At 40.7% G+C, this 24385-nt stretch overlaps 1 protein-coding gene across 2 annotated transcripts in view; it reads right to left on the reverse strand.

The window, feature by feature from the left end:
- Window positions 1–17400: 17400 nt before the first annotated feature.
- Window positions 17401–24385, reverse strand: part of RBM20 (RNA binding motif protein 20) — a 123501-nt gene continuing 116516 nt past the window's right edge. For both annotated transcript variants that reach the window (XM_060768391.2, XM_067465845.1), the window contains exons 12-14: window positions 23614–23733; window positions 22648–22769; window positions 17401–18123 (exon numbers count right to left, since the gene is read on the reverse strand). In XM_060768391.2, coding sequence (XP_060624374.2) covers window positions 18013–18123; window positions 22648–22769; window positions 23614–23733 — 353 coding nt within the window. In that variant the 3' untranslated portion in view covers window positions 17401–18012. The remainder of the gene's footprint in view (window positions 18124–22647; window positions 22770–23613; window positions 23734–24385) is intronic.

Consider the following 24385-nt stretch of genomic DNA (forward strand, 5'->3'; position numbering starts at 1 on the left):
ACCTGGCCTGGAGAGTAGCAAGTGAGGGAGGGCGCAACAACTGAAGCAGAAGCAGGAGCCTGGAGGAGGTGACCCTCCCACCCACCCTTGCTCACTCACTCACCCACCCTCCCTCGCTTGTTCACTCACTGGGCCATGTCCCAGCAGCAGAACCAGGACTCGGCCTGGTGAGTAGCAAGCGGGGGGGGGGGGGGGGAGCGAGCAAGCAAAAAGGGTAGCAACGGCGGCAGCAGCTGCAGAAGCGAGAGCCTGGCTGCCTCTTCCAGGCTCCTGCGTCCCTACTTCACGGATTTTCCCTTTTCATGGGTGGTTCTGGAATGTAGCACCCGCGATAAGTGAGGGAACACTGTATATCAGTTTTCTCCCAAAGGCATAAGACCAGTGGTTCTCAACCTGTGGGTCCCCAAGTGTTTTGGCCTACAACTCTCAGAAATCCCAGCCAGTTTGCCAGCTGTTAGGATTTCTGGGAGTTGAAAGCCAAAACATTTGGGGACTCACAGGTTGAGAACCACTGCCTTAGATGAGTCCACCCCCTCCACTACACAAATAGGTGTTTTCTTGGCTGCTTCACTGAAGAATCCCCATTTAATGCCTGTGTCCCTTCCCATCTCGTGAGCCTTAAATAGAGAGTTAAACATCTTAGAAGGAAATCCGGATCTCTCTGTTTGGAAAAGATCTCATGTACGATTGACAGAAGATGCACATGATCTACCATCCATGCCAGGTGAACATCACCTGACTAAGTATCAATGTTCTTATTGCCTGAAGTAACCATTCTTTTTTAATTGAGACTTGGCTCCAAGCGTGATCAGCACTTTGTGTGAAATAAACAAGAAGCTTTTCCTGCTTCGACCATGTTACTTTTAAGTTCCCAGTAGTGGAAAGAATAAATAAATTTTTCCAAAGGGCAAACTCTGGCCACATTTTTTTACATCATTATTCATAGCATGATATTTTAATTAGGTCACTGGACATTATCAAAGAAGGCAAACACATCTTTCATTTGGTGATAATGGTGTAAGTCTTAAATACATAATATTTAACTAGTTGTTTTACCAGTTTCTAATCCACCGTTGGCACATAGCATAACCTCTGGCCTTACAGAAAGGTTAAAATGTAAAGGCTTGTAGCAGTGTATTTAGGGATTTTGCGAAATTGTATTCATTTCAGTTAAAGAATCTCAAATAAAATGTTCATGATCCTAACATAAATTACTTTAAAGTACTCAAATTACTTTCTGGGCCTAGCATCTTTTTGGAACTTGACTAAATCTATTTCAAAATAAGACATGCATGTTGTTGTTCAGTTGCTTCCGACTCTTCGTGACTTCATGGACCAGCCAACGCCAGAGCTTGGCCGTGGCCACCGCTAACTCCTTCGAGGCCAAGCCAGTCACTTCAAGGATACCATCCATCCATCCATCCATCTTGCCCTTGGTCTGCCCCTCTTCCTTTTTCCTTCCATTTTCCCCAGCATCATTGTCTTCTCCAAGCTTTCCTTTCTTCTCATTATGTGGCCAAAGGACTTAATCTTTGCTTCTAATATCCTTCCCTCCAGTGAGCAGTCAGGCTTTATTTCCTGGAGTATGGACTGGTTTGATATTCTTGTGGTTTAAGGCACTCCCAAATTTTTCCTCCAACACCACAGTTCAAAAATATCTGCTTTCCTTTGCTCAGCTGTGCATAGGTTTGAGTTATACAGGTGATGCTCGCTGACTGGTACGTGCGTGTTCCGGGAACTGTAATAAAAAATATAACTTTTCCAGACTTTGGTTATGTGATGTATCGTCCAAACTAATTTATATCTAATCTGAAATAGGTTCCCAGAGAGCTCAACAAATGTGACTCCCAACTAACTGAACAAATCAACAGATAGTGCTAAAACGTTTCTTAGCAACTCTGCTAGTCAGAGCTGGGCAAATTCTCAAGTATGTAGTCTTACAGAAAGAATAAGAGAAAAGATGGAGGGAGGCTATCTGTAAACTTTGGAAAGGTGATGCACAAAGGTATCTTAGTGGTTCCTTGGTTGGGAAATAGCCCCCTTGCATTCTAGAATCACCTCTAATCTCCCCAAACCGCCTGGGGGAAAGCCAGAGGAGGAGAAGGTATGTGACAAGCATTATTTATTGTTCAAAGCATTCATGTTAACCAGCAAAGTCCCCAGAGTGATTCACTATCATTAAAAACAGAAAAGGCCTTTCCCTCAACGCTCTGATAAAAAAACGGGCACAACATAAAAGGAACGGACTATGTGGAGGATATAACCGTTCTTACCACCTATCAATAGCAGTTTTGCAACAAAAACAAACTGTGTGGGTTTTCTTATCAATGGCCATCTGGAATAGAAACAGTTACACCATGGAAGAGCCAAAAGGTGATGGTTTCTTACGATGCTTTCGTAGAAAAGGCTCCTGGTATTAAGGTAATGGCCATTTTGTGAATGAGGCAGTGCAATAGCAGGGGGAAGCTTACAGGTGAGAAATGTCATCTTCTGGGTCCTGCAAAGAATTCTATAAATGGTTCAGTTGATTACAGGATCAAAACATTGCCTTGAGTTGCCTTTGACCAAGCTCAGTGGGTAGTCTTGTGTTTCAACACTCCCTCTGCTGCAGCAAGACAGGTTGGTACTGGGTGACCAGTTCAAGGAGAGGTAAAGCCTAATGAGGCTGGCTGATCCAACTTTTCTTTCCCTTAATATAGCCCGGTGTATTGGCTGTTAGGCATGAAAAATTAAAATAATAGCTTAGTATTTTCTTCGATTGACTCTTAATAATTTAATATGCTATTGTGTTTCTCAGAATACTGTTAACGCAGAGGTGAAAAGACTCCCTGCGTTTTCTATTTTTAAAAACTGATTGTTAGTACCTTGAACAAATCTAGATCTCCTCCACCTCCTTCTTGGTCATCTGCTAAGCAAAGCAGATAAAAATGGCGCCTCTGAGTGGAGTTAGTAATGCACTGCACTCAATGAACCATACACGAAGATTGGCCTGTGAGTCAGGAATTATAATACACACTCTAAAACAGGCCAGAAGAACAGAACAATATATATTGAAAGGCAGGGAGTTAGTCCTGTTTTACTACTGTTTTACAGCAATGAAGCTGAGAGAGAAGTATACAGATGGAGACTGGTTCCCTTCTCCTAATGCAGTGGTTCCCTGCCTGTGGACCACCAGTAGTCCCCAAGAACAAAAATATGGTCCGCATCCTCACCATTACTACATCGTTGCCTCAAAACTACACGGCAATGAGAGCGACTGGTGTCACAAAACCCTCTTATAGTGCTGAAGCAATGAGTCTATACACAAATGTCATATTGCTGTAAACTTCAGCAACAATACCAATTGGGATAATGAGGAGAATACCAAACTAGCTCATATAGTACACAAGCATGGGAAACAAACAAGACTTTTTATCACATCTTGAATTCACATGGGACAATACTGAATTGTTGAAGTTTGTTCACACAACCTTTGGAAGATCCGACTAATTATTTTGGAAAACATGAATATTATGTTTGTTGCACCATTGTAAACAGTCCCTATGTGTTTGCTTCCCATGCTTGTGTACTATACGAGTTAGTTTGGTATTCTCCTCATTATTGCAGTTGGTATTGTTGCTGAAGTTTATAGCAATAGGACATTTGTGTATTGACATTGTATTTATAGATATCTGTGTAGTTAGAGAAGCAATGAGTCTGTCAGGAAGGGAGAGGCTGACTACCCACGAAAGTTACTACTACCACATCAGCTCTAGATTATTAAATATGGTTTTCTTTGGGTGAGCAGATGACGACTATTGGATGGCATATGTTCCGTATCATAAACTAGAGCTGATGTGGTCTATCCAATGCAATTTTCTGAATCAGTACCCCAAATAACCAAACTGAAGCTAGTTGACCAAAACCTGATTTGTAACCCTTCTGGTACTAATATTGGAGAGTGGTCCCCGGTCAGAATGGTCCCCGGTCAACGTGGTCCCTGGTCAAATGGTCCCTGGTCAAAGTGGTTCCTGGTCAAGTGGTCCCCGGTCAAAGTGGTCCCTGGTCAAATGGTCCTTGGTCAAAGTGGTCCCTGGTCAAATGGTCCCTGGTCAAAGTGGTTCCCAGTCAAAGTGGTCCCTGGTCAAATGGTCCCTGGTCAAAGTGGTTCCTGGTCAGTGGTCCCTGGTCAAAAAAGATTGGGAACCACTGTTCTGATGAGACAGTTGTCCTTAGAGATCTATTACAAGCCACACAGAGGTCTTCCAGTAGATTCCAGCCAAATGTCTTACTGCCCTTGTTATATAACAGGGACTGACAATTTCTGAATGTGTTTGAAATGAAAACATATGAGGCTACGTCTTCTTCAAGTGAACTCCAAAGTGTTTTTGCTTTCAACAAGCTTTATCCTCAGAGTGGTCAAGCTTGTTTCACAGCCTCTTCCAACTCAAGTTTTTGGGTTCAAGGATAATGTCAAGTAAAAGCACTCAAACGTGAGCTAATTGTCCTAGCTACCCTTCCTCTGCAGTATTTACTTCCTTATTTATGATAACGGACTTTACTTGGATACTTTGAAGTAGTGTGTTAGTGAGGTGTTAAATATCAAGACTTCATAAATAGTTAAAGCCAAATTACCACCACATAAAGAGAGCCAGCATGGTATAGTTAGTGATTTGAATGTTGGACTGTAGCTTTCAAGACTAGGGTTCAATTTCTTGTTCGGCCATGGAAACCCACTGCGTGACCTTAGGTGAGTCACATTCTCTCAGCCCATGAAAACCCCATGATTGGTTCATCTTAGTGTCGCTTTAAGTCAGAAACAACAAGAGATCTAGACTGAACAACCTAATCCACTCACTATTCTTTAATGTAACCACTGAGTTGATTTTTGAAAAGAGACAGCTTCTAACATCTTTGTTTCTGTCTGCTAAAGAACCACATGCAAGTATTGGGGGGCTTGGGTTGAGGCCTTTGACAGATATCTAGTAACTAGTTTTTGAGATGTATTCGTTTCAAAGTCCTGAGCAAGACCTGTGGTTCATAGCTAATACATCTCTGAGGGAGGGGATGCATATGTATTGAGAATAGAACATTATCTGTTCAGAGATACATTTTTAATGCTTATTGCAGTGACAAAGGGTCAAAAAAGGAAGTTACTGCAGAGAAATTAACAAACACTTTTAAATTTAGAGCTTCTGGATGTGTGAGAGCGATAACGGTTATAACATTATCAGACTTTCAGTTCTTCTTTCTGAAGTTCCAATCAAAAGGCCAAAGACATTGCTCACTCCACAAGACCAAATAGGCAATATGTTGTTTTCTTTCATACATGACTTCATGTATGGCATTGTTGGGACTTGAGGGGCATATTGAGAGGCAACAATCTTCTATCAGAAACAGTTACTACATCTTAGACAAGAGCCTCACGAACAGCTTCTGCAGACCATGTTATAATTTTCTCAGAAGGCTTATTTTTACTTTTTTGCTCATTAGTTACAACATCTTTCTGCTGTGAGGCAGGCCTCACTTTTCCCTAGCTCTTTTGCAATATTCGGCAGCTGCCAAGATGAGACCTCCCTGCCTGCATGTAGCAAGAGAGTGCTGCCAGAAAGGAAGCTTCTTGAGGAGCAAGCCACAGCAGGAAAATGAACAAGGGAATTGTTTTCGTGCTGTGTTGCTGGGCTTGTTCTATGTCTGAGGGCCCCACAGAGAACAAACAATGAAACATGATTTTGGCAGGCATGGCTTTCCACATGGGGCTTGGGAGAGCACAGCACATGGCGCTTTATTCCTTCTTGCAAGACAGAAGGCAATGCACTAATTCAGTGAGGCTGAACCTCCAGAAAAGAAGAGCAACAATGACAGATGAAGAGCATGAAGCAAATTATGATATCGCAACCATCAGATTTAGGTTTCCTGCCAATATGGGGCAGTTTTAAAAAGAGAAGGGCAAATTCTTACACACTGAGTCTATAATTGTTACAAGTCAGAATAGTTTTAGTTTCTCTAAAGTTCCAAATCATGATAGACCTAATTCCATCTGTTGATGGGAACATCAGCAAAAAGGACAGCATGGTGCTCCTTTCTTGCTGGCATGTGTTGTGCTGAATTTATTGTTTGTAGGCTTCCCCTAGAAAACTGGTTGATCACAAGCTGCGAACATAAATTCTGGATCCAGCATGACACTTTTCTCTTCTTACATATTAACTAAAAAAATTTCTTTGATTATAAAGCAGCAAAATTCAAAGTGGTGGTCCATTGACCATTGCTGGTCCTTAAACTACTGGACAACAATCCCTGGTGAGTCTCCAGGGAATAAAGAAACATCTGAAGCAAATGTGATGCCAGATCATGTCATGATGGAACAAAATAATTGTTGGCCTCTTAGATCATATAGTTTGGGAAGCAATACTATAAAAGGCCTTTTCTAAGTACAATTATTTAAATATAAACACACAACAGCAGGCATGGAAGTAGGAACACTGAAGCTTCCTACTGGTACTTGGCTCTTACTCTTTTGTTATTCTTAGTAGGCGAGATCATACCAACTCACCCTAAGGATGGCTTATGCTCCACTCCATGCACTAAATTGAAAGGTAGACAGCCTGAAACCACTGCATTTTCAATGTAAATCACAAAAGGACCTCTGCATACATATATCTCTTCTGTACTTTTGGGAAACTATCTTACACAGATTCCCAACATCTTTGACAAGCCTATGTTTTTTCCAGAAGGATAATAACTATAAAATATTTTACCTCTGAAGAATTTTTGTATATAAATTTCAGCATTGCTATAGACAAGTTCAGCATTTGTTATCCAAAATGCTTGGGACCAGAAATGTTTTGGACTATGGAGTTTTCAGGATTTTGTAATTCAGTAACTGTATTTTGCACATGCATACATATATAACAGATTAGAGAGATGGGCCAAAACTAACAAAATGAAGTTCAATGGGGACAAATGCAAGATATTCCACTTAGGCAGAAAAAAATGAAATGCAAAGATACAAAATGGGGGATGCGTGGCTCAAGAGCAGTATGTGTGAAAAAGATCTTGGAGTCCTTGTGGACAACAAGTTAAACATGAGCCAACAATGTAATGCGGCGGCAAAAAAGCCAATGGGATTTTGGCCTGCATCAGTAGGAGTATAGTGTCTAGATCTAGGGAAGTCATGCTACCCCTCTATTCTGCCTTGGTTAGACCACATCTGGAATACTGTGACCAATTCTGGGCACCACAATTTAAGGGAAATGTTGACAAGCTGGAATGTGTCCAGAGGAGAGCGACTAAAATGATCAAGGATCTGGAGAACAAGCCCTATGAGAAGCAGCTTAAAGAGCTGGGCATGTTTAGCCTGCAGAAAAGAAGGCTGAGAAAAGACACGATAGCCATGTATAAATATGTGAGAGGAAGTCATAGGGAGGAGGGAGAAAGCTTGTTTTTTGCTGCCCTGGAGACTAGGACATGGAACAATGGCTTCAAACTACAAGGAAGGAGATTCCATCTGAACATGAGGAAGAATTTCCTGACTGTAAGAGTTGTTCAGCAGTGGAACTCTCTGCCCGGTGTGTGGTAGAGGCTCCTTCTTTGGAGGCTTTTAAACAGAGGCTGGATGACCATCTGTCAGGAATGCTTTGAATGCAATTTTCCTGCTTCTTGGCAGGGGGTTGGACTGGATGGCCCATGAGGTGTCTTCCAACTCTATGATTCTTTAATGGAATATCTTGGAGGCAGGATCTAAGTGTCATTGCAAAATTCATTTATGCTCTATATACACCTATTACATGTAGCCTAAAGGTAATTTTATACCATGTTTTTTAAATAATGTATGAATTATATTGAACCATAAGAAAGCAAAGGTGTCACTATCTCAGCCACCCATGTGTACAATTTGAAATTTTGGAGTATTTTGGTTATCAAGATAAGATAATGCTATCTGTTGGTACAGAATAACAGAAACCAGCAGCACATTCAGTTTTCAGAGTTTTGAGGGAGACGACCTGCAGTTCTTCACATCGGAGAGCCAGGCCAGGTTTTCTTGAACAGCCGCACCACTTTCCCTGCTGGTTCAAGGTACGTGTTTGCTGCCATGAGCTTGCTGCTATCTGTGGAAGATAAGCTCAAGTAATCCAACCTGCTTTGCTCACTTAACAACAAAATTAGTTTCTCCATAATTCTCCTCTTTAAAGATTAGAGAGCACGTTCAAACAAGCTAAAGGGGCTGTAAGGGGATGTTTCAAAATCAAGATTTCATCTATCCTTAGTTTTCAGGGAAATACTGGATATGCATTATGCTACTTCAAGGTGACACTTGCACTGTAGGTCCCAGCTAGTAACTGGCAGAAATCCTGAATCAACTGGTAGCTGCTTAAAAGGGCTTCAGTACAGAGGAGCAAGTTGCAACTGGTTTAGTGCCGCTTGAGATTTTATATCTATCTATCTATCTTTGTCCTGATCTGTCATGAACCTGATCTATAGGAAATGGAGTATGTGGCTAGGAAATGCTGATTTGAGTACAGTTCCTGGATCACCTCGTCTTTGTGGACCAATCTGATTTATGAACTGCATCTTCTGCTCCCACTACATCTAAACATGAAAATTATAACATGTGTACAATATGTTCTGTGAGACAAATAACAACTTACCTCTAGTCTAGGTTTCATGTCCCCAAGAATACAAAACAGAATACTAATTTAGCACATTAGACCACTGACCAGGCCCGTAGCCAGGATTTCGTTTCGGGGGGGGGCTAAAAAATTTTCAGGGGGGGGGGTTTCGGGGGGGGGCGAGTTTCGGGGGGGGCTGAGTCTGAGTGAAAGAGGGTCTAGCCTAGCAAACCTTTTGTATCATTACCCCAATACCCCCATGCATATGGGATATATTGAGTATGGTGATCAGATCATGATATGAATAAACATAACAGTTTAAATAATGCACCAATAAGGCCTTTTCGCGAACCACCATGAAAATTTCGGGGGGGGGGGCTGAAGCCCCCCGAGCCCCCCCCCTGGCTACATGCCTGCCACTGACCACCTTCCTGCCAGCTGTGGCAGCCAAGAGTTGGGTTTCTTCCATAGCAGATGGAAAAGAATGATGGAAATGATAGCTTGCTGAGAAGCTAATGGGAAATGTAGCATCTGCAACCTATTTCATTTCCCTGAACCTTTATAGGCAAGGACAACGGGCTGGAATCCAACAGCATCATGTTTAAAAACTCAAATAGCCTGGGTTGCTTTGGCAGCAATCCCTCTTGGTAGAAAATGCTATTGATGAATGCCAGCACAGTGAATGAGAAAGAGACTGCCATCCACAGTGAAGCATGTTGACCTTGTGTATGGGGTGAGGAGGGAGGTTCATGCTCGCAATTACGTATACCAGGTTTTTCTATGCGGCAGCAAGCAGATAATTCACATGAGATTTCTATTATCCTGACCAGGGTCCTATCCCATAGTATTCTGGGTTTAGATGTGTGTACTTGGATCTGGATGACTCAGGAAGATTTTGTGTGTGTGTGAGAGAGAGAGAGTGAGAGAGTGTGTGAGTGTGTGTGTGTGAGGAGCAACTTGAGAAACTGCAAGTCACTTCTGGTGTGAGAGAATTGGCTGTCTGCAAGGATGTTGCCCAGGGAACACACATATGTTTTGGTGTTTTACCATCCTTTTTGGAAGGCTTCTCTCATGTCCCCACATGGGGAGCTGGAGCTGTCAGAGGGAGCTCATCTGTGCTCTCAACAAATTTGAATCTTTGACCTGTCAATCTTCAGTTCTGCCAACACAAGGGTTTAACCCATTGCGCCACCGGGGGCTCCTGCTCAGAAAGATAGGATTCTGTATATCAACCACTTTGCTGTTCATCACTCTCACTTCCTTAACTAGGTTGATGTTAGAGTTTCTTCAGTTTTTAATGCCCGAGAGCCAAAGAAAGTGATACACACGCATGTCTGCCATGACAACCATGACTCATGTTGCTGAGGACACTCTGGACATAATTTCCTAGCCTAGGTGGGGTGATGGTTAAGGCACTGTCTATAATTTCACTATCTTGAGGGGTTTGAACTTGCCAGACCTCTGAACTACTGAATGGGTATGAGACAAATGAAAATGGTCTGCTGCAAGAGGCTTATGGATCTAGATGGATTGCTGATGACTCTTGAGGAACTTTCACTGCCTTAGCAGATGGTTAAGTTAATGCCCTGGTTGACCTCTGGAATGCGGAAATGTTCAGGACAGTGGACATGGTTTCTCCCAAGTGTTCCTTCTCATGGAGTGCATCCAAACTAGATCCCTGGTTCTCCAGGGTACTTGTGGTGATGCAGCAAGTGAGATGGCAACTAGAGTGATGCTGGCAGAAAACTTAGATTAGGTCTGAACAAACACAGGGTAGAGCCTACTTATGGGCATACTGTGGGTCCTTGCCAGGCCCGTAGCCAGGATTTCGTTTCGGGGGGGGGGGGGGGGCTAAATCTTTTTCAGGTTTTTTTGGGGGGGGCTGAGTTTCGGGGGGGGACTGAGTCTGAGTGAAAGAGGGTCTAGCCTAGCAAACCTTTTGTATCATTATCCCAATACCCCCATGCATATGGGATATATTGATTATGGTGATCAGATCATGATATGAATAAACATAACAGTTTAAATAATGCACCAGTAAGGCCTTTTCGCAAACCACCATGAGAATTTCGGGGGGGGGGGGGGGGGGAGCTGAAGCCCTTCAAGCCTCCCCCCGGCTACATGCCTGGTCCTTGCTACTTCGTGGTTCACTTTTCGTGGACTCTCTGTTTTGCGGTTTTTCTCAATAAATATTAATGTAAAATATCATAGTATTCTTGCTGTTTCACGGGTTTTTTGCTGTACTTACAATTGCATGGCAGAGAAAATGGAAGACCAAGATGGTGGTGAACAAGAAGAGTACGTTTGTCTGTATAGAGGTGCTGCCTCAGCGGATAAAGCCAAAGCCGAGGATTACGTGAACAACACATTCAAGAAGGGTTATGTAGTGTAAGTGTGTGGGGAGGGTTTATAAAGACTTAAAATAGTGTAGAACTACTAAAATAATGTATAAATATTAAAATAAATGTACTGTCTCTACTTTGCGGATTTTCACTTTTCACAGGTGTTCCTGGAACCTAACACCCGCGATAAGTGAGGGAACACTGTAGTTGAGGTCAGTGCAAGCATCTGAAATAAATTTTCTCTCTGTCACTACAGCATTGTCAAAGAGCTGGCCAGTGGCAAGATACTGGAATGTGCAATGGCCTCTCAGCTTCAGGGGCTTACAAGCTAGCCTCCAATAGCTTTATCTTGAGCAAGGTTCTAGCATGTGGTAGCCTAGCCTCCTCGCTACTGGATAACCTGTATTATCCAGGTCTATTTCAATCTGGTTTCAGGCCCCAAAATGAGATAGTGAAAATAGACAGGGGAATTGAATCCACGAGACTTGCTGTATCTCTTAGCACCTTGTAATACTGTTGATCAATGTGTCTTCCTAAGACTTTCTGGTCACTTGAAAGGCAGAGCACGGAGTAGGAATTCAAGAATTAGCATCCCCTTAAATTTGCTATAATCCTGGATTTAGTTATGAACCTGGAAGCTCAAGTTTCAACAGTGGTGAGAAGTGTATTTGCACAGTGGGGACTTCATTGGATGTCTGATCTTCATTGCATTACATTTGGATTACTGTAATGCACTCTACATGGGACTGCCTTTGAAGAGCATTTGGAAACTTCAGCTGGTCCAAAGGGCTATAGCCTGCTTGTTAACTGGGGCCAGCTAAAGGGAGTACACAACTCCCTTGTTGCAACACTTGCTGCCAATTCATTTCTTGGCACGATTAAGAGCTAGTTATTACTTTAATGCTAATTATGACCTGGTTCAGATCCAGATTATCTGAAGGACTGTATTCTTCAATATCAGCTTGCTTATGCTTTGACATCTTATATGGAATGGCTCCCATCACACTCACAGGTAAATGTAGTGGGAACATGGTCTGATAACCTTTTTATATACACTTACATATACACTTTATTTATATTCCTCCCTTCTCTCCTAGGGGACTCTAAAGCAGTTTACAGTATTTACATACACAGGGAAACATTCAGTGCCTTTACAATCACATTAGACACACAAACACAAACAAGGCAAGGCTTCTCCTTTCTTTTCTGGCTTCGGGAGGTGGTGTTCATCTCTGGCTCTGGGAGGTGCTTTTCTCCATTTCCAAGCTGAGGAGCCTGTGTTGTCACCTCCTGGTCATGTGGCCGGCAAGATTGCTTGGAACATCTCTTTGCCTTTTCCCACCGAAGCAGTATTTATTTATCTACTCACATTTGCATGTTTTTGAACTGCTAGGTTGGCAGGAACTAGGGCTGACAGACAGGAGCTCACCCCATCTCACGGTTCAAACTGCCAACCTTCAGGTCAGCAGTTCAACCAACTTGCAGGTCAACAGTTCAGCAGCACAAGGGTTTAACCCATTGTGAATACCGCGCCTCCTTGTTTCCTGTTGATTGCTTCCAGGCAGTGAGGTCAATTGACCCCCTCCTTTCAATCTTTTAGCAGTAAGATTGAAAACATGGTAGGCCTTTGGAGACTACTTAAGACTGTACTGTACTGCCAATATATTTTGAGGTTTTTTTAACAGCTATGTTTGCAAATTGGATTTAACGTGATAGATAGTTTAATGGTGTTTAAACTTCTGTTTGATGAAATTGTTTTGTTTTGTTTCTTTTAACTGCTGTTAAACAACTGTAAGTCCCAGGGTGCTTCCAGACTTCACACCAAAGTGGGTTTTTAAAACCTGCTTTGGTGTTCCTTTCTGTCTCATCTCCCAACCCCCCAAACCCAGGCTTTCCCCTTGGGTGTCCCCATGCCAGCATAACTACCATGCTAGAATGGGTCCACCCTAAAAATGGGACGACCCTAAAACCCTCAAAAGACCCTTAAAAAACTTACCAGGCTGTCATAGTGCCTCTCTGGAAGGCCTCCTAATTTGTAGAAATGACGCACCAGGAGGTGTGTGTGTGCACGTGTGTGTGTGTGTGGGGGGGGGGGGTTGGGGGGGGAGTTGGGGGGGAGGTTGGAGGGGGGGTGGACACCATCTTTTATCTTTGGGCTTCAGGAGGTGGGTGTGGTGACTGATCCCCGGGAGTACCCGTGAGTCAGTTCCCACAGGCTCTTTCAGGAAGGCACGGGTCTAATGGGGTATCTAATGAATTCAGGACAAAGCAGGGTCCTGCATTTTAGGCTCTATCTGGAAGGGCCTCCAGACTGGGAGGAAAATGAGATGATGATGTTGATAACGACATGCAGTATTCAATCCATCATGGATAGCAATCTGATTTCTGGAAACTTAAATTGCTACTGTTTCAGTTGTCTGATCAGCAGACATCTTAAGTGCTGCTCTAGAAAGGTTCACAGTCTGTATAGGACTTAGATTTATATCCTTCAAGATACAGAAATGCAAAAACAAATAGGTCAAATATCGTATTCCTAGAAAAGTCAGAATGTGCAAAGTATCTGAATTACTATCTTCAGCTTGCTTTGTCATTGTATATAATGGGAGTTGAACATCCATGGAATTTGGTAGTCCTGGAGGGGTCCTAGAGCCAAACCCCAGCAGATACTGAGAGCACATTTGTATTTCCATAATCTCACTTGTAGCTAGTTGCTAGGAAATATTTATTCCCAAAGGTGCAGTGAGATAATTTGTGGAAGTCAAAGATTCAGTTCTTAACAAATAGGCAATCTATTTTGAGGTACGCGGGACAGCTTACTGCTGGTATTTCCAAAGTACAGCTGGCCTTTGTGTATATTTGGATTCTGTATCCACAAATTCAGCCATCCACAGTTTGAATATTCTTTAAAATATTCCTCAAAAGTAATCCTTGATTTTGCCATTGCATGTAAGTGACATTATTGCATTATGCCATTGTATAGAATGGGAATTGAGTATCCACAGATTTTGGTATCCACAAGGGGCCCTGGAACCAAACCCCGGTAGAAACCAAAGAGCTCATTGTATAACTTGACCTAAAAATACAAGAGCAAAATAGCGTGCATTCAGTGGCTGCAATAAATAACTGACCAGCAGGGGGAAGACCATTCACAACAGAAAGGCTACATTACTATGCTAACTTTCTAGTCACAGAGTCAAGTTCAAGCTTAGATATTTTCTGCATGCTTTGACTCGGGCATAGCCAATTCAAGCAGTAAACACTGACTACCTATATCAGGAATTGACAACCTATATCAGGAGGAAGCACAGTATGAAAATGCACTGGGTGTGTTTAAACCAGAGGCCAGCAAAATACAGTCGTGAGGCCATAAGGCTGTTTTTGTAGCTCTCAACCCATCCAGATTCCCTAAGTTCATTCTTTTTCTGATCACTGTCTGTGAGAGTGAAATGCCTCTCACAGACGGCTTTGGCAGAAACAATCTGCCTTTACATTGATTGCAAGACAACCCCAACAAACCACTCCCCTATTAAAGCAGCTTCACGGGCTTCCGACTAGTTTCCAGGCTAAATTCAAAATGAAAGCTATCATCTATAAAGCCCTATATGCTTTGGGTCCAACCTGTCTTTGAGACCACATCTCCTTCTATGAAATGGTGCAGGCTGTGAAATATGCCTGGGAGGCCCTCCTCTCGGTCCCACCACCATCCCAAGTACGGTTGGTGGGGATGGGAGAGAGGGCCTTTTTGGTGGTAGCTACCCAGCTCTGGAATGCCTTCCGTAGAGAGATTAGATTAGCTCCCACTCTCAAGACTTTTTGGTCTAGCTGAAAAACATGGCTTTTTAAACAGGCCTTTGACCTTGAGTAATCTCCAATTTTATCCACAGGCACTACTGCATTTTATAAATTTAAAAATTGTATTATGTGATGTTATGTGCGTTCGATGTGTTTGCGGTTGTATTTTATATTATTGCTTTTGTGCTTATGTATTATTTATTTTATGTGTGGCACTCTGGGGTGCTTTTGTGAGCCACCCTGAGTTCTTTTGGGGAGATGGTGGCGGGGTATAAATAAATATTATTATTATGACATTATATTGTTTTTACACTTCTCATTTTAAAACCAAGTTCAAATACCTTGTAAATCTGGATTTACCTGTTTGCATGGTGGCGGCTTATCTTCAAAGTGTGTTGAAAAGATCAGAAGCAAAGTAGTCTATATAACACCAAAGGAAAGCTGCTGTAATTTTGATTTTAAAAAGTTCACCAATTCCAGCTTAGTAATTGAAATTACTTTTATTACAATAATCCATTTATTTTAAGAAATACAGCTTGAAGGTTTTGGTACACTGAGCAATTAAAACTTGTGACACTTCCTAATTCCTTTAAACTGTAAAACATTTCAAGTGTTTACAAGCCAATAGTTAAACAAGATTGTGTGAATTCAATAAATAGTAACATCTGGTCCAGTTCAAGTACGGATCAACAGATCACAGACTTAATAGAAATAGAAAAAAACCCTGAAAACCTGATACTAAACACTAGTGTGCAGGTCTGTAGCGAGATTTGTCAAGTTTTATTGGGCATCTTAGTTTTCTAGTTTTAAAATGAAAAAAATAATACATGTGGTATTAATATCCATTAATAGGCTGAGACAAGTAAGAAAATAATATAAGTTCTAAAGACATTAAAATCTTACGCTGCTTTGCAATAATTTATAAATAATAAAGCTTTTTTTACACAACAATAAATAGGTTTCAGTTACATTTCAGAGTGCTGTGTGCTATACATATATATTTGTCAATACAAATTGCACATGTGAAAAGTTAAGGCAGGTGGCATTTTTTTCCCATAAGATTCAGATTTTGGGCACAGGAATTCCAAAACAAGGCAGCCCATTGTTTTTGGGAAAGCTGTGTTTGTTTTAAAAGACAGCTAATGCATTTTATCTCCCAGCAGGATTCACATTCTTCATTGGAAATTTTCAGTCTGAATATTTTCACTTAAGATCTACTCCATTTATTACAGCAACAGAAAAGTTGCTGAACAGACTATTTTGTAACTACAGAAGGTTGAATATGTGTATTGTTAAAGGCTTTCAAGGCTGGAATGACTGGGTTGCTGTATGGCCATGTTCCAGAAGCATTCTCTCCTGACGTTTCTCCTGCTTCTGTGGCAGGCATTCTCAGAGGTCATGAGACCTCACAACCTCTGAGGATGCCTGCCACAAATGCAGGCAAAACCTCAGGAGAGAATGCTTCTGGAACATGGCCATACAGCAACCCAGTGATTCCGGCCTTGAAAGCCTTCAACAATACACATACAGCCCAAAAAAACTCACAACAACCCAGTTGAATATGTGCTTCTGACCATTAGCAATAAACCTTATTATTTACTGTTTTAGGTGTTATAATTTTCCACATTATTTTGTGGGCCTTCAAAGTCAATTCATTGCTTTTGAAAGCTGTTTGTTACTTAGGCTAAAAGGTGCAATTAAATGTTTCAAAGAGACATATGCAAAGTTCAGTACATTTTATTTCTCAGAGAGCTCCGAGGCACATCTGTCAGTCTCACTTCTTCAGTGCCAAGCCAAAGGCCAAGACTTTGAAAAGTAATATGAACTTGAAATGTGCTGCTTGGCCCCATCTCTGATGTAAATAAATGGAATGTTTATACCATTTACTGAAATGGAGCCTGGACCTAAGACAGCACAAAAATAGAGAAAGTTAGCTGAAGTTATGGGTTCCCTCATCTCTCTCACAGTAGTGAATGACAACAATAATTTTTCTCCTGACGTATTCCTACAAAATATGAAACATCATTCAAAGATACTCTACACAAGGAACTGCAACAAATACACTTGCTCTTCTTTTGGATATGGCTCAGCAACTTATATGGTATTTGGTATATTTGTAAAAAAAAGATCACCTTCATCAGGAGAGATGCTTCGAAGAGTTTTATGGGAGCTACACATTGAAACACTCCAAGAGTCATATAAATAAATAAGTTATATGTTATGTTTTAAACTTTTGACTAATAATACATATTGTTGGAACACACAAATTTTAATCACTATACTATTATGTATATAAATAAAATCAACATAGAAAATAAATGGAAATGAAATTCAAATACTGCTCAAACTAGGGCTGCAATGTGAACTTGATTAATCAATGAATCAGTCTGATCAGCCAAAAACATGTTCTCGTTTTTGGACAGGTTGAAAATATTATCACCTTGGAACAGCACATAACATACAAAGGACTCCTAAGCAGTTTTTTCCGCCAAAGAACAGACCAGCCGCAACCCATTTAGCTTCAGTGAGACAGCTGCATCATTGAGCTTCAGGACCAAGGGCCTCCTTGCCCAAGGCAGGCCTACTCTCTTTCTCATGCAAGGAACGTGTCTTCTAAGATGGTACAAGAAACATGCATACCGCCTGAAACAAAGAAAAAACACTCCCCCACACAAATCTATGAGTTCATCCATGTGCAAATTTATGCAGATATAACAGTAACAAGATTACAATAGAGCAACTAGAAGTATATTTTATGGAAACCCCATGAGATTTATTATCCATTCTACCAGGGACAAAACCTGGAGCATGATATGCTGGAAGCTTTCTAATTTCAGTCTTCTGAAACATGTTCAGGTACAGAAAAAAGTGCTGTATGGATCACGGACTATGTTATACAAGGCAGTGATATTGCTATTAGTATTGATGCTGGGTGTGATTGTAAGACCTGAATAAATAGAAGTATTTTAACAGGATTTTTCAAATTTCCAATTAGGTTTTCTAGATAATTTATACTATTTTTTTTACCTCAAGTCATAACTAACACTGAGAAAATCCCTGAGAATTCTGATTTCGAGAGCTGTACCCGTTATAGTCTGCTGGTTATATAGATAGGTCATGGTTATCTCACTGTATATGTTTTTCATAATGATGCTCTCCAGATAGATGCATAGAACAAACTCTCCATTATGCTTTCCCTCTTTCCACAGAGTAAAAGGTAAAGGTGCATCATCAGCATAACAAAAAAAAGAAAAGAAAAACAATTGTATGTTCTTTCAAATGAATCAAAATCATAGCTTTTTCTCTTCAAAGTGAGGGATGATTCCAATATCATCTTGTGCCAAACTGCTTTCTTTTTCCGTCACCTTCAGGTTTTCTTCTGCCAGCTGTGACAGGTACTTCTGTGGTGAACCAGAGACACAACAGAGTAACATCTGAGACAAAATATTTTACCATTATTGAAAATTATCCACTATATATAGTATTTTATACATTTTATATTTTCAAGCTACTACCAGGAATATTTGTTACGCCAAAGCAGCTTTCGAAAAAGAAAAATTTGTAAATGTGATTTAGGCACAGTATCTGGAATCAATATAGCGGGGCATTTGACAGGGCTCACACACCATGCAATGCTAACTGGATACTGTCATTTCGAACTGCTTATGATAGTTTCTTGCTTACAAGTGCTGCTGATCCCTTTTGTCAACAAAGGAACAGATGGGGGGAGCTCTTCAGAAAAAGCACCACAACAATTCTATTTGGCTCCTGCACGATGGTTTTCTCCTTTAGTTCTGGCTGTGCTCTCATATTACCTTTCTGGCACTTTATCATGGGTTGCTTTTCTCAGGGGCAATCAATGGTGAGAAAAAATGGAAGCAAAAGAAGCAGGACAAAACAAAGCTAATGTTAGTCTCCTTAGCTTCCACTGGGGATGGGTCCTGGTTGGCAAATTATGGACCTATTTAACTTAACTTGGAAATTCAGATTAAATCAGGCAACTTTGGAGCAGGACCCGATAAGATGTCTAATCCAGTGGTTACCAACCTTTGTTCCTCCAGGTGTTTTGGACTTCAGCTTCCACAATTCCTAACAACTTGTAAGATGGGTTGCTGTGAGTTTTTCTGGGCTGTATGGTCATGTTCCAGAAGCATTCTCTCCTGATGTTTCACCCACATCTATGGCAGGCATCCTTGGAGGTTGTGAGGTATATTGGAAACTAAGCAACGGAAGTTTATATATCTGTGGAAGGTCCAGGGTAAGAGAAAGAACTCTTATCTATTGGAGGCAGTTGTGACTATTGAAATTCATCACTTTGATCAGCGTTACAAAGCCTTGCAGCTTCAAAGTGTGGCTGATTTTTGTCCAAGGGAATCCTTTGTTGGGAGGTATTAGCTGGCCATTTGTTTCATGTCTGGAATTCCCCTGTTTTCAGAGTGGTGTTCTTTATTTACTGTCCTCATTTTAGAGTTTTTTAAATACTGGTAGCCAGATTTTCTTCATTTTCATAGTTTCCTCCTATCTGTTGAAATTGTCCACAGGCTTGTAGATTTCAATGGCTTCTCTGTGTAAGATGTTAGATGGCTGGGATTTCTGGGACTTGAAATCCAAAACACATGGAGGGCCAAAGGTTGAAAACCACTGGTCTAATTGAATTGGCATCATCTTGTTTGGACTGACCAGGGGATTCAGATATCAATATGCTGGGCAACACACATTTTGGTGCCACAGAAGTAAGATCTGTTCCTGGGTATATTTGATTTGTAATTCCAAAATTGGCATCAGTTTCCCCCTATCAGCTCTAGATTTTGAGATACAGAAATATGCCATCTGCTTCATCCACAGGAAAGCATGATAACCATATCTAAGAAACTAGAACTGATACAGTCTATCCAAAGCACTTTTCTGAATCAGTGCCCCAATTTTAACCCTAGGAACAGGCCTAAAACCTTAGATACAAAGAAATATATTTTTGTATTGGGCTGTGAATTTAATGGAGAAAAGCAATACAGCGTAGTTCTGTTAAATATGCATACAACTAAAACAGTGGGTCCCAGGGTACATAGAAGTAATTTAGCTGTTCTCGCATTCACTACAAAGGTCTGAAGGTGGCTGTGTTACAAAATGTTAACTAGCCATTGAAAACTAGAACACTATTTTCTTTTCAGAAGTGTAAGAACAGAGAATGCTAAGTTCTCCACTTGTCAACGGATGTAACACCCTGCAAACATAGAGAAATCTTCAGATGTTAACTTTTATTTTGTTCTAAAATAAAAAATGGGAGATATGATCACAAATGTAGAAGATATAATACACACACACACACACAATGACATTCATAGTGCCACTGTTCAGCAGTAAAAGACAAAGTAATATTGTTCATCTAAGAATTGGTTAACACAATATATACAGTACATCCCACCTGGAAGGTTTTATGTATGCAGTCACAATTGTAATATGTAATATGTCCATAACAACATGCTTTCTCACTGCAAATATAAATTGAAACAACAGGCAATGACCAAGTCAAGATACATAGTCATAGCTATGCAGTTGCAATGAACCTGCTGGTAAATTATCTATTGGCTGAAAGTCAACCAAGTCAAGGCTAATATGTCTTTTACTACTTCATCACATTAGAGCAGTGGTTCTCGAACTGGGGTCCCCAGATGTTTTGGGCCCACAACTCCCAGAAATCACAGCCAGTTTACCAGTTGTTAGGATTTCTGGGAGTTGTAGACCAAAAACATCTGGGGACCCCAGGTTGAGAACCACTGCACTAGAGAATGAATCCACTTTAAATCTGGTTTCTGCCTCCTGAAGTATTCTGGGGTTTGTAGTTTAGTGAGGCTGTTCAAGGCTCCTCCCTTGGACAGATATCAGTGATTGTAATTGGTATTGATAGAGAGAGTTAATTTAAATTACTCCCTTCCACGAACCCCTATAAGCCCAGTTCCTCTTCCTAGTCCTATTTTTCCTTCAGGAAAGATAATTTATTTCTGAACCTTTTAGTCCTTTTTTTAAAAAAGGGAAGAACACACACAATTACAAAATTGATTTTCAGGTATGCCAAATGACATCAGAGTCCTGCACTGGCTAAGACAGGGCAGTGCTCTTGATACTGTGGGAACTCATACCAGATGTACACCTAATTAAAATTTATATTCTATATGAACACACAAGAGAGAGAGAGAGAGAGAATGATGGGTGGCTGACAACTGTCTAACTCTCAACATGAATCCCTGCCAATGAAATTCCAGTTACTTCAAGCTATTAAAAAGAGATTCATCTGTTGTTTAGTTCACGGAAACCATTAATGTTTAGATCTTTAATGGGCAAATGTACATTTTTCCAGTTATATAAAACTGCTTTGGTCTTGGATTAGTGTCAGGCTTAAAGGCAGAAAAAGAATCCTCAAGGCAAGCCTTTCACCTGTTACCATATCTCCTTTCACTTAAGTTTGTGCGTGACTTGCTACTGTGCTGTTAGTAGCATTTTGTATTAACTTGCAGTGTGCATGTCATTTTCTAGAGAAAAGCCAAGTGTGGGTGATGGCTAATCTTCCACTGATGTGTAACAGCTTTAGTGTAACAACTCTTGAAATCTGCAACGAGGGAATTAACCAAAGCTCTTTAGCTTCTAGTTGGCTTGACTAGCCTTTAGATTGTACAGAAAGCCTGACTGATAAATGTACAAGATAGAGTGCTAAGAAACAGCCAGGATTTTCTTCACTGGTGGAAATTGTGGCATGAGCCTGGAAAAATATGGGCAAGCCCACTTCCAAACCTCCTCCAGAAGTTTTTGTGACTTTTTTTCTGTCAGGTAATCTCCTAATATTTCAGAAAATTCATCTTCCAAAATACATTTGATCCAAAGCACTATCACACAACACTGGACAACAATGCCTTTGCAAATCTCAGTATCTTAAAAATTTGCACCATGTAACAGAAATTGCTTGTGTCCTATTCCTTTGTAAGTTTCACTGGACATGGTAACTGCACTTTTAGCATTAGTCACATCTACTCTATTAAAAAAGGAGACTACAGTAGGGAAAAGTGGGCATCAAAAAGTTATTGGGTATATCACTACTAGGGCCTATGCATTTTAAACAGTGATTCCCAATCTTTTTTTTTTTTGATCAGGGACCATTTGACCAGGGACCACTCTTCAACAGTAGTATCAAAAGGGTTATGAATCAGGTTTTAGTCAACTTTAGATTCAGTTTGGTTATTTGGGGTGCAGTTTCAGAAAATTACATTGGATAGATCACATCAGTTTTAGTTTCTGATAAATAACATATGTCATCCAGTAGTCGCCATCTTCTCGCTCAAAGAAAAACGTATTTAATCATCTAGAGCTGCTGTGGTAGTAGTAATCTTTTGTGGGTAGTCAGCCTCTCCTTATCCGATATCCCCATTGCCTGACACTATAAGAGGGTTTTGTGATACCACTCTCTTGTTGCTGCATGGTTTTGAGGCAATGGTGTAGTAATGGTGAAGCCGCAGACCATATTTTCATTCTTGCGGACCACTGGTGGTCCACAGACCACAGGTTGGGAACCAATGATTAAAACAACCACTAGTGCTTGGTGTTCAGTGCATTGCTTTTAAAATCAGGGAATCAATATAAACGGTCAAAATACATTTTGATGTCTCAAATGTTAGACCTGTTTCTGGGTATATTTGACCCACTGGTTCTAAAAATCGCACCAGCTTTTCCCTATCATCTCTAGTTTTTGAGATACAGATGCCATCTACCAGTCACCATATGCTTGCCCATGGAAATCTATGATAAGAAACTAAAGCTGATGTGATCTATTCAAAGCAATTTTCTGAATCGGTGCCCACCAATAACCACAGGAACAAGCTTAAAAACCAAGACATCAAGAATTTTTTGGGGGGGAGGGGGAGGTGTGAATCTATTACCTGAAGATTTTTGTAGTGAACAGTGCTTCTACAATGACGAGTCTTTGCTGCTTCTTCATTTGTGTAGAAAAGCCCACAAAGTTTGCAGTAGAACCCAGTTCGGGGCACAACAAATTCCACTCCTGTACAAAACAACGACGACAACAACAACAACAACAAAATGAAAGACAATAAACAATAAAAAGCAGTAAGATAAAACAAATGAAATCTTAATTAATAATATCATCTAAAGAGGTACTTATCCCAATAGCAGTTCAATGTACTGAAGCATAATAAACTGGCAAATAAACTGGGGCCCCTAGTGGCGCAGCAGGTTAAACTGCTGAGCTGCTGAATATGCTGACCAAAAGGTTGGCAGTTTGAATCCTGGGAGCGGGGGTGAGCTCCCGCTGTTATCCCCAGTGTCTGCCAATAGGAACCGCTTCTGCTGGAAGGTAACGGCGCTCCATGCAGTCATGCTGGCCACATGACCTTGGAGGTGTCTACAGACAATACCGGCTCTTCAGCTTAGAAATGGAGATGAGCACCACCCACAAGAGTCGGACATGATTAGACTTAATGTCAGGGGAAGCCTTTACCTTTATCTTAAACTGACAAAACCACCTCTGAATATTCAAGCCGTGAGGAGAGGAGGGTACGAAATGAAATGATTATTTTTATTTTTATTGTTGTTGCCTAAGGAAAACCTGTGACATTCATGGGGTTGGCAGAAGTTGACAGGTGATTTGAAGTCACGTATATACACATGGCTACCATTTGACTTTGGTATTTTAATTGCATCTCTTTCTGGAAATTGGGAGACAGCTATAATACACTTGAACAATAGGAATGTCAGACCTATCAGCTAGTGACATTTTAACCCTTTTCTAGTCTGGGTGGAAGAAAGCTGTGGCTCGGAGAAGTTTCTGAAGATGACATCATGTTGTAAGGCAAATATTATGTAAAGTTGTGTTATATGACACATACCTAGGGGAATGCTGAGCTCTGTAAACACATCTTCTTGTTCCCATGATGGTGAAAAATATGATCTTTTTGATTCTACTTCTGGGAAATTAGGAGTTTTCATTTCCTGATATGTACTGTTTACTTTGAAAGAAAAAGAACATATTAAATAAAACCAAGTTTGATGACATCCAAAATGGCTTAGAATACCAACCCAAAATATTTTCTAGATAAGTACACAACTGCTTCCATGCTAGATAGTCTCTCCAAAATTGCAGTATCTTGTTCACTTACTCGGTTATTGTTACCAAATTGCCTTTTTTCTGAGTTGTTTGCCACAATTTTTAGATTTATTGTTTTGTTTCAAATGCATAAAATGTAACCATGATTTTTAAAAGATGGTCCAGTCTGAGGGGAGGAAAGGCTCGCAGCAACTTCTGGAAGCACGTGGTGTCATGATCATCCTAGTTTCTGGCCAAAGAATTTGGGACTCTGGAGCACATAAATGCCTCAAGGCCTGTATGTGACCAAGAAGCCGTATTTTACTCATTGTCTTTAAAACTGCACTGAGAATCAACATATCTGATTAGATCAATTTCAAAGGAAAAGGATTTTTAATCCTTCAAAGCCAGGAGCATTTTCCCTTTAAAACATCAACATTGTACACGCCAGTTACTTTTCTAGCTCTATATATTCTCCTCTGCAAGTATAAATGCAAGGTGTTTTACAAGAATATTAAGTACATGCACCTCTACCCATGTGATGATTAAATTATAGCATGATTTGAGTATATATA

Source organism: Anolis sagrei, chromosome 3 (genome assembly GCF_037176765.1).
Source record: "Anolis sagrei isolate rAnoSag1 chromosome 3, rAnoSag1.mat, whole genome shotgun sequence".
Taxonomy (NCBI): Eukaryota; Metazoa; Chordata; class Lepidosauria; order Squamata; family Dactyloidae; genus Anolis; species Anolis sagrei.